This window comes from Alosa sapidissima, chromosome 8 (genome assembly GCF_018492685.1).
Source record: "Alosa sapidissima isolate fAloSap1 chromosome 8, fAloSap1.pri, whole genome shotgun sequence".
NCBI lineage: Eukaryota > Metazoa > Chordata > Actinopteri > Clupeiformes > Clupeidae > Alosa > Alosa sapidissima.
Genome location: NC_055964.1, coordinates 11,356,382 through 11,368,035, shown reverse-complemented (window position 1 = coordinate 11,368,035; position 11,654 = coordinate 11,356,382). Strand labels below are relative to the sequence as shown.

The 11,654-nt window shown below is 40.2% G+C and overlaps 1 protein-coding gene across 1 annotated transcript in view; it reads right to left on the bottom strand.

Moving 5' to 3' along the window:
• The window catches only part of adamts3 (ADAM metallopeptidase with thrombospondin type 1 motif, 3), a 79,658-nt gene that overhangs the window by 4,676 nt on the left and 63,328 nt on the right, over window positions 1-11,654 (bottom strand). Inside the window, exons 17-21 of the mRNA XM_042101738.1 lie at window positions 11,274-11,437; window positions 8,490-8,646; window positions 8,050-8,182; window positions 3,082-3,289; window positions 1,673-1,790 (exon numbers count right to left, since the gene is read on the bottom strand). Of these exons, the coding sequence (XP_041957672.1) occupies window positions 1,673-1,790; window positions 3,082-3,289; window positions 8,050-8,182; window positions 8,490-8,646; window positions 11,274-11,437 (780 nt within the window). The remainder of the gene's footprint in view (window positions 1-1,672; window positions 1,791-3,081; window positions 3,290-8,049; window positions 8,183-8,489; window positions 8,647-11,273; window positions 11,438-11,654) is intronic.

The following is an 11,654-nucleotide window of genomic DNA, read 5'->3' as shown; positions in this document are numbered from 1 at the left end:
AAGGGCATGCTCGTCTTAACACAATACCATGCAACAATGTGCCACTATATACTATCATCTTCAAATTAATTTCAATGGGAAGGCAGATAAACACCCATGTTGATCCCAGCATGTTCCCAATAGCCATTCAGAATAAAACAGTATACAGTTCTGTGTTCTAGGTAGGAACACATGCCAATAGGGCTCAGAGGTGTTTACAAGGCAGCTAGCTCGCTAGTTTTACACTCCATTACACTACAACTCCATAGTGCTGCTTTAAGGAGAGCGTCTTTTAGGGATAGAAAATCAAAGTCAGATGACAGACCAGTTTAATATCTAAAGTCAGTGGTTGAGCAACTAAAATCAAAGAGCAGGATAAAAGGAAAGCATAGCCCTGATGTGTTAAAAAAGACAGTATATATCCATCTATCTATCTACCTGTGCGCACACCTTGGAAACTAGATGATAATGATGGTGGTAGTTGTACCACCATCATTATGAAGTGAAGTAGTATCACAGATCATTATGAAGTACCACCATCATTATGAAGTGAAGTACCATCACAGAGGCTAGATAATAGCAGAGCCCGTTTTCATTCTCTGCTACTAGTGTTTCTTAATGCAGCTTCTTCTGCTGTGTAACGTAGTAACAGCGACACAGCGCGAGTATAAATGGTTATGGCGCTTCTGTGACGTCACATTGTCGCGCTACCGGTCGGGTGCGTCGAGTATGTGGAATGTTTTAGAGTGTTTTGGAGAGTGCTCTAACTGATATGGCAACTTGGCAGTGAGGTATCTTTATGCATCACATGCAAAATAAGAGGTATAAGGAAGATATTTCTTGGTAGAAAAAAATTCTAACTTCCTAACTGCACTGTTAATGTTCCACATTTAAAGAATTATGTAAAGTAAAATAAATATGATATTATAAAAGTTTGATGCACCAATTGAGTCATAGGGCTTAGATTAATTATTTAAGCTATTTCAACTTGTACTGTTGGGGAAAAAATATGAAATAATGGAGCAACCACAATCTCACATCTTCATGCCACTCTGAGAATGGGTATAAAGAACAGCCTCCAGAAAGAAATGTAAAACATTCTGGACCACTTTTAAAAACAGCATGACAAAGACATTTTGAAACTTTGAAGCACAAGGAGGACAAAGTAAAACAGTCCAAGTTCTGCCCAAGACATAACGCCATAACAACTAAGAGCCAGGTTTGAAAGCGCCCTAAAAACCATGTGTACAAACGTTGTGTTGCATTTTGCCTTTGAAGTGTTCTATACAGTATACAGTGTATCCTGACTAGACTGGCCAAGACCAGAGCTGCATGTCTAAGTGGAGTAAAGCTGAACAAAAGAGTTCCGTTTCAGATACCACTGTCTACAAATACACAATTCGGACACATCTCCAAATGCTTTAAATAGTTACACCAGAATGCAGGGGTTTCCCTGCTACAGGCTGTGCATTGGGAGGGAGGTTTTCTAAATGTACATGTTGTACAGCCATTGTTCAGTACTAGCTGGCTACCATTGTACCTTTTTACAGGAGTTGGTAAATGGAAAATCAAAAGCTTTGAGTTGCAGAGAAAGAAAATCACACAAATAGGAGCATCTACAGGTTGGACAATTGAGTGTCTTATGATGTCCTGGTGATTGTGATGTTTACGTGTGGCTGTTTGTACGACGCACCTTGACAGGGCCCTGGTCTGCACGTCCGAATCGTCTCAGGCCTCTCCCCACCGCACTGGTCACCGATGCGACACGTCACCAGTCGCCGTGATACCCCTTCCCCACAGGTCACTGAACACTGCAGGGGAAAAGACACATACAGGGTGACTTAAGATTCATACAAACAACACAAGACAACAACAACATTAACAAGGGCGACATTAGCATGACATAGGTGGTGTCCACAGAGCAAGTAGAACTGTTGAAACCTGAATGCCCCTCCCCCAGCCTCATTATAATGACAAACATGTTGCATCTCACTACGCCAACTGTTTTTAGGGAACGTAGATCATTTAAGGCACCTAAAATATACACTGAGACCGGTGTGATTTCCCACATTTCTTCAAAACATTGATACACTGGCTAAGGCTACACCAGCAGGTCATTAAAAAGGAAGAACCTGTGAACCAAGGTACTAATTAGGCCTGAACAACAAACACACCAGCTGTTGTTAGCTGCACACTGACTGAAAAACACATCAGCGTTGAAGGATTCTGATATTCTCCTACTATCTTCAGCATATTTATTGTCCTTGCTCGTTATAAATCCCCTCCATACTTTAATGTCAGTGCTCATCAGAATGAAAAGTAGGCAAACCTACTCACATAAACATGTATCAGTCTAGACACATACTGTACACAAGCAGCCAAAAGGCCTTTTAAATCCTAATGTAAAAAAGAGATGGAGATTGTCAGGATATGAATATGATAATACACAAAACAACAGAAGTGTTCAGGATAAACAATAAATGAAACCAAAATCTGTGAAGACTTGCACACCATGCTTATTTTATTCAGGCTTCAAAATCTTTTGAATTTGTGTAAACACAGCCACTAATCAGGTGCTGGCTGATGGAAGCAGGGACATATGAATGAATATCAAGCCGGACTACCGCACACACTGCATTTACTGACATTTTTATTGATAGCGAACAACACGTTTAGACTGCATGCATCATCAGGTCTGCTCCACACACCACAAACCCATGAATCAGTGACTCCTTACCAGATCGAGAGCATGTTTTCAGCATCAGTCAGCACCAAATCCTGAGCCGGTGAATTGACGATTAACGCTTCAGCGTGGACAGTGTCTTCATCACAGTTTGACTCTGATGAAGACACTGTCCGTATTGAAACGTTAAGTCACCAGCACCATTAAAGCTCAGTTCAACTATTTGTGTGCTCTGGTCCTTTTGTTGGTTCAGTCTTTTGAAGTGGCCCAAGGCTTACTATTAAAGTTACAGTTGACTGATATTTAGCAGACACTTTTATCCAAAGTGACACAGACTATCAACAGCGGCAATCAAACCCGGGTCGACCAATTGTCAGTCAGTGACGTTACTGCCGCTGCTCCCCCTCCGGTGGGTTTACCTCGGACCAGGGTCCTGTCCTCCACGGGGCCACACAGGGCACTCTGTTGCAGGGCCTGCGGCTCTCCGGCTTCTCCCCGCTGCAGTACTTGCTGTGGACGGAGCGGTTGGTGCCCTCATGGAGGAACTGCACGCAGCGGACCGTGCGGATCTGGTAGCCCAGGCTGCCGCAGGTTTTGGTGCAGTGCTCCCAGTCCTCTGCAATCCATCTGCAGGAAGAAAAAAAGAGAAAGAAAAGGAAAATAAAAGGATAATGAAGATTAAAGGCCAGAGCTCTGGGCTGCAGACAGAATACAGAATTACTGAATCACAGGGTCAGTCCCTGCCCCGTCACTGCAAGCGCCTCATGCTTATCCTTAGTACATTCATGTGGATCCTAGTTTTAGTATCTTTAGTATCTTTTACTGTTCATTTTCTCTTTTATCATCATGTTTATGTAGTTGTGTGTGGTGTCTTAAGCTACTGGGACCTTGAATTTTCCCTTGGGGATCAATAAAGTATCTATCTATCTATCAAATATAAGAATATACTGTACATCTCATCAAGGGACTTTTAAAATGCTGGGCATATTTTCTGTGCTGTTCCAATTACCAGTGACCCAAAGGCAGAATGTAACAGAAGGCAGATTAATAGACCTGCATTCTTCTCTTTGTAGAGCTCTATTGTTAGTCTGAATCTGTTCACATAGCCAAAAAATAATGTCGGCCATTGCCATTCAATAAGGAGGCGTCTTCCTCACCACTGATGCTTTCCCTGCTTTCTATTTGCTTTTATCTGTTGAGAAAAAAATTACAGATAAAAAAATTACAGAATTTTCACCCCTCTCAAATGTCTACATAAGCTTAATTTATCTTGTGGGAGCCCCGAAGTGCCGAGCTGAACAGGCATTCAATCTATTTAGAAACGATCTGAAGAGCAGAGCAACGAGAACTCCACCTGACCTAAGCACCTGGCCTGACCCCAACTGAGCCAGGACGTGAGCTGAACAACAGCAATATGTTATAGAGTACACACTGGACACAGTTGTGTGGTTAAGAGACCTGAGTTATTCCTCACAGTCGCACACAGGGTAAACCTACTGTACTGTAAAGGTAATGTTTTATTCCTGTCATGAAACCTTGCACTGTGACAGCGCTCCTGTAGAAAGCTCAGCACTGTTCGTCATGCAGGGTGAATAATTATTTAAATCAACCAACACATGGTGGGCCTCCAGGGATTATTATTTTGTGTGTGTGTGTGTGTGGTAGGTGTGTGCCTGCAATTGCAAGTACAATTAAATCGATCACAGCAGGATGCTTAGCTGTAAAACATTCAGAGCATGACAGATGGTTCTGAGGCTTCCCATTGGCACACCATTTCCATAGACATCTTTCAAGGAAAAATTATTTGTAACATGAATTTTTTCTTTATGGTGAGGCGGCTCACGGGTCATTCATGGTTCATTCGTTTTCAGGAACTTCCTTTTAAAAACACCATACGTATGCCATGACACAGTCCATTTAAGAGTTCAACCAGTTCCACCTGATGTGGTTAGCACCATCATGTAGCAGATTCTTTGATACAGGTAAGAACAAAATGATTCACACCCCTGGCAAATATTGATTTAGGCGTGTAGAAATACACGGTTTGCACCCACTGAGAGCTTAAAGTCTCACCTTTTAAACGAGCCATTGTATGTGTTCATAGCTATAACACAGAATATGCTGTGGCTGTACAAAAATCACCAACAATGGTCTAGATCATGGGTTCCCAAACTCCATCAATGACACAAGAAGGCTATTGTAGAAATAAATCGTACTAGATTTGGCCGGCGAATTTTACACAAGTGGCACAGACTAGCCTATTGGGCAATCGCTAGCTGCTACTTGTAGCCTAAGTGTGTTGGTGGTAGCCTCACTATTTCCTGAATAAAGTAACTTTTCAATAGCTCAACTTCTTTATTTATCAAGTAGCTTAGCCAGACAAGCTACACTTTTCTTGTCATGTGAAATTAGCACAATTTAAAGTAGCTTCCTATGTAGTGAACTAGCCTACTGCTGTGTTTGTGTTAGGCTACTAATACATTTGCCTGGGTGGTAGTTTTGTGTAGTGTTTTATTCATGGCAGAGTAACTGATAGTTTAGCTCACTAAAATTTCGAAGTAGCTTGCCCAACACTATTATTCACATGTCATTTACCCTAACAAGAATAAGATGCCTCTCAAATTCCTTTTAATTCATTTATATCTCTCCAGAACAACTGCCTTGTTCAAGAAGACTGTGAATGAACTGAACGGTCTCCTCACACCCCTGGAACTGAGGAAGGTGCAGCTCTTCATTGCAGTACTGCAGGGCATCTGCTACACTGTGACTGAATTTTTGATTTATGAGCTCCACCTTCATCACCTGCATTCGCCACTCTGTGTCCCATTTTCCCATCGTCTGGTTGACTCAGTCCTCTTTTATGGAGTTTACCCAGTTTACTATGCCATCTTATTTGCCCACCTGCTGTCTGAAGCACTTCTGTTCTCAGCCAAAGTGTACCCAAGCAATTTTAGCAAGGTGGGAACATACAAAATGACATGCACCAGTTGTCGAAATCATAGAACCAACTGCATGACGGTAACTCTGTCTCACTGAGCCTGTGAAGACACTCCCTGATTCTTTACTGATTGCAATGAACGGGTTGATCTTAGCAGTTTCTAAAATGTTTCTTAATTCCTTTTTATTTAATCTCTTCATTGGGGCTGGAACCTTTCTGTGAACTGTAAATAACAGATGCTGTTGATGAACCCATTGACACTGTACAAGTGACAAGTCACCTTTTTGTCTTGAATTGATGAACTGTTACACTTACTATGCCAAACCAATGTCTGTTTTTTAAGGATCAGAAACAAACCTACAAACTTGCACTTTACAATATTTATGGAACTTGTCTAACAAATGCTGTTGATATTGAACCCAGTTACTCCATTTCCTTTATGCCACACCAATGTCTGTTCATCACTTTATTTTTGATGGCACTGAACTGAAAATGTTAATGGATTTTTTTTCTGTAAATTTAACTCATTAAAACTTGTATCAAACCAGTTTTTGTCTATGCTGTCAAACGTGGATTAGTTATGTTCCCAGTTTTTATATTGGATGTCATCACTTTATAATATATCATATATCAGAATATTCTATTACTGTTAAGCCCACTATGAATATTAAAATACACACAACCATGTTTCCTGTATCATACTGCTTTTCTACTGGGAGGTTTACAACTGATTCTGAGTCAATTTACCCAAGTTTGTCACTAAACCACATAGGCCTACTTGGAATACCCCTCAGATGTCTGAATGGCACTGATCTCACTTAAATGTTTATGGAACCTTTCTGTGGACTGTGAATAATGCTGTTGATGGAACTTTTCTGTCAACTGTGAACTATATTTAACTCATTAAACTTGTATCAAACTAGTTTTGTCTATGCTGTCAAACATGGATTATGTTCCCAGTTTTGATATCGGACGTCAGGTCACTTTATATCATATATCAGAATATTCTATTACTGTTAAAACCCACTATGAATATTAAAATACGCTAAATCATGTGTCCTGTATCATAGCTACATGTATGACCTTTGCAGCAAAAAAAACCGCGTGAGAATCTGTTCGGTATTCAGTGAGATATGATTAATTAAGTGCGCTGACAGCTCATCTCACCACCAAACAGATTACACTGAGTGGAGTGGATGACCGGTCCAAGATGGCGGCTCCAAATCTCGTCAGCGCTAGTAAGGAGTAGCGGTCGATGCGGCGTCTATGTATATTATGTCTATGGGCCTAGCCTATGTCCAACCTCTTACGTGTATGTGATGTGTCACTTATTCATTTCTATACAAACCAAGCTGTCCGATTCCTAAAGAAACGCAAGCACCCACACCATAAGTGTATCTAAATTAGCTATGTACCAAAAAATACATTTTACCGTGACTCGAAGAGCTGTAAACAATGTTGTAAGGCTGCGTACAAATCCGCTTGGAGCTCAAGCTCCAAGCTGCAAGTTACCGTTCACTGGTAACTTGCAGCTAGCTCGGCTGGCGGCACTGTTGCTAAATTACGTTATGAAGTTTGGCACAATACATTCTCACTCAGGATAGGGATCAATAATACTTTCCACTAGATGTATACCAAAGATTTAGTATAAATCTCTTCTATGATTTATTTCGATTTTATAATGTTGACAATTACATAATCATTGAAAAAAAAAACATAGATAGTTCTAACAGGAAATAAACGTTTTTCCTTCTTTTTTGAATCAACCTTCCGCGCCTCCCCTCAAATTATTTGGCGCCCCCCAGGGGAGGCGCGCCTCACAGTTTGGGAACCTCTGCTCTAGATTGCTGGCACTTTAGGACAAAGCTTCCGAAAACAGCTTGGCATTCAATGAGTTAACTGTCCATGAAAATGTTTCATAGTATCCAGCCACAACACTGATTACACTCACTATGGCCCCTTTTTTCGGTGTTAAAAACATAAAAAAGTTCACACTGAGGGACACAGGCATATGCTCACACTCACACAAACAGAGAAAAAGTGAGAACATCAAAACCACAAATTAGTGAATGTGGATTATTCATGCGATGTATTCTAAGAAAACGTTGCCCGCTAGCCTAATGTTCTATTATCACCTCTGAGAAAATGGACGTGCTGTGAGACTAATCCCCAATGACTCATCCACCCAGCAGAGAAGAGTTCTGTGAGTCGAAACACTAATAAGAGTCTAAGCGCACACATCGTTAAGGCAAGTGCTTTTTCATGTGGTGGAAAAAGTGCATTTTCACATCTATGGCTCTACTGTTCTATTGACCTTTGAGGAAAGAGAGTAAATGAGAGAGAGAGAAAGAGCAAAGGGACAGAGAGAAAACTAGTGTTATACTGTAACCATTAAAGTGAAATAAAGGTATTGTTTGTGATATGTATTCAAAAGAGAGCCTGTACTCACTGAGGCTGTGTGCAGTCTTGAAGGTTGCACATCCTCCTGATTGGCTTGGGCTTCTTGCTGACATCACAGTAGCTGCGGTGAACCATCTTGTTATCGCCTTTTTTCCGGCAGCCATATTTGGTATATTGGAAACCTGAAACGTGCACACAAATGAAGCATTTTTTTTTTTTTGTGTGTGATGTCTTTGATACAGCATGCACATCAACAGCTAAATGGCCAACTTTTTGGATTTGAACTCTTCATCTGAATGAACAGCTAACTGTTGGATGATAAAATAATGTTTTCATCTAAATGAACAGCTATGGTCAACAGCTGGATGGTCTAATGAACTTTTCATTTGAATGAACAGCTAAATGGCCAACTGTTGGATGATCTAACATCTTCCTCTGAGGGAAAACTTAGATGGCCAGCTAGATAGAAGTGAACGAAAGGTAGCACACCTCCTGCACAGGGGCGCGAGCACTGGGACCAGCTCTTTAGGGCCCACTCGTATGTGTCCTCCTGAATGACATTGTTGTTGTTGACTGGCACCGAATCCTCATGGATAATGTATTTGTACATCAGTGTAGATCGGGTCTCATTGTCCTTGGGGATAATCTAACAAAAATAAGATAACAAAACCACAGCCTTTAATCAAGGAAATATATTCATGCACAATGGATGAAATATATATATATCATTAAACCGGTTGTCGTTCGTAAAGTGAGCCGCGAAACTGAAAAACTGTTAACCATTAAGTGCTGACAGTCAACTACATGCATACTAGATGAAAAAGTTAAGATTAATAGAGAATTCCAGTCATATTTTTATAAGAATGTTGTGCCTGATGTCACACTTAAACTGTACTTCAGGTTCAAAGGGTCTTTACAAATTAAGTTCACACAATTAAAACAAATCAATTGTCTTTATTCCCCTCAGTTATATTGCACCCATTGCATTAAGTCAGTGATCCATGGAGGTCTATATTTACTGTAAATTGAAAGGTGTCCACTGAGGCATAGATTGACTTAAGTTTATTAGCAAACTGACAAGTGAGTGTCTGTGAGAGTGGATATCAATGGTCAAAGTGTACAGCTCTCTGAGCCACCATAACGAATTTTCAATGTGTCATTGCTAACTGATGATCAATATGTGTCATGGCTCAACACTATGTTTGTGCAGTTAAAATGTATTAAGGTAATGTAATATATAATATGGAGTGTGAAACATTTACTTTTTCTTTAACCTAATTACACAAAACACTTCATTCAGTTCACAGAAAAATGTCTCACTGCTGTTCAAAACAACAATAGTTTTCTTCCAGTAAACAACTAGCATTTAAAAACAGCATTTAAAAACAACTAGCAGTGGACATAGCAGTGTACTCAAATTGTACAAAGACATTTCTTTAAAGCAGTGCATAATTTAATCTGAATGTCTTTTCCTCCATAATACTTGAGCAGGTCAATTAAGGTTGTGTGTTTTTACTCCATTTACTTCAACCTATTTTACCACCTTCCAGTCCAACGCCCGCGCTACACCGGGTCCGAGTGTAATAATAGTTTTAGAAAACTAGAAGGTCTAATGTTTTTTTTAACGTAACTCTATCACGTCTGGTGTAGCCAGTTCCATCGATTATAGTGGAAGCTAAATATTGCAGCAAACACTGCGCTTCAGTTGTGTGCCCAGGGTAGCCTCTCCTGTGCTTATTTGGCCCCTACGTGAGCGTTAATCCCCTTTCATTTCATGCCAGTCAAAGCTAAGTGTTGAAGGCCAAATGAAACATAAAAAAAACATCCATTTATATGTGTATAGTGTATATTGTATTATAGCACATGTTGTATAACAACCCAGATGTAAATTAGGCTGCTTAGAGTAGTCTAGCTCTACCACCGGTACGCTCAAGCCAAACCAAACTTTTCTCATCTGTTGTTCCTCGTTGGTGGAACACACTGCCAGTTCCCACAAGGGCAGGGACATCCTTTTCCACTTTCAAAAAACTCCTGAAGACCCAGCTCTTTAGAGAACATCTACTCTCATAGCAACACTTACAACAAGTCTTACTGATCCTAGCACTCACCAGCCGTTTTAAACTGACAAGTAACTGTTAAAAACAGCACTCACCGACGCACTTATTCTTACTGTACTCTAATGTTTTTTTTAAACTGTCCTAAAATTGTGAGAATTGTTCAAAAAACTTACTGTTTACCATGTTGTTAGTCGCTTTGGTTAAAAAGCGTCAGCCAAATGTAATGTAATGTAATGTAAATGTAATGCTGTACAGTATATTTTGCCACGTGTCAGTGTCATGACTTGCATTTAGTCTTCCCAAATCTTTCATTTGTGTTTTCATTTTTATTTGTCATTTCCAAACAAGCAGTGGTAAAATCCAAGCTACCCATCTTGACTGTCATGATGATTGAAAATCCATTAGTGGAGCTATACAGTATGTCACAGAGCAGAAGGCACCTGGACATTGCAGTTCTCCTTTTAGTGCCCACACGCCCACATACTCTGGTACTTCAGTTGACTATAATTTATTCAAGTTGCAACAATGATAAAAATTGACTATTTCTATGAAATGAAGAAAAACACTATACTAAACAGGATATATGCATGTGTCCCCTTGTGTTAATGTGTCTTCGTCATAACAAAGAAGACTATGTTAAATAGTCTTCTTTCATCATTCAGTTGAATCTAGCACACCTTGAATGGAGCACACCTTGAAATGCAAGACCATTTCAAACTGTGAAACCTCACAGTCAACCTCCATCCAGGGTTTGTCTTCCATTTTTTTTCCTGCAGCCATTTGTTTTCTGTGTCTTTGCTTCATTTTATGTCTGAAATCATCTGTCAGACGCTAGTCAGGGGCATTTCACAGAAGAGTCAAATGTCTTAATGACTTTTTTCTCCCTACTCTTCTACCAGTTTCCAGTGTTATGATTATGGTGGCTTGAGATATCGTGGGGCAGAGAGAACAAATGTGTACCTATGACCATTCTGACAAGATTGAAGTAGATATATGAAATCTATCAGTCAGGTTCCTCTGATTGTTGGCATGATATGTTCTGCACAATACATACAGTAAGGCTTTACTTTCCAGTGATATCTTTACGAAAAAAAAAAGAAAAAAAACTAAATGGTACAGTAGGTGTTGACGGGTGTTGGTTAGCAACTCTTTCTTTTGGAACAGTGGTACAATGCCCTCCTCACCCCTCTTCAAAGCCTAATTGAAAAGTTGTTACCAGGACGACCACAGCATCGTGCAGAGGTCCCTCAGTGTGCAGCGTCTCCACGTCCTCCTCGATGAGGTAGTTCCATTCCACGCCGAGATCAATGAACGTCCGTGATCTTGCCTCCTCGCCTTTACCGTTGAGGATGTAATGCCCTGTGGCTTGGTTCTTGATGGCTGTAAGCAATCATGTTAGGGACCTTCATTTTATGAAGATTCAAGATGATAGTTTTAAAATTATTATTATTATTTTCTATGTATGGGAAAAGCATTAACTCTGTGGCCTACAGCTCAGAGTAGTATTTTATTGCCAAAGTTGTACAGAATCTAAGTGATGTCACTTTCATCCTTCTGCCTGCTTGAGACGATACAAAACAGACAATGATCTTTTGAT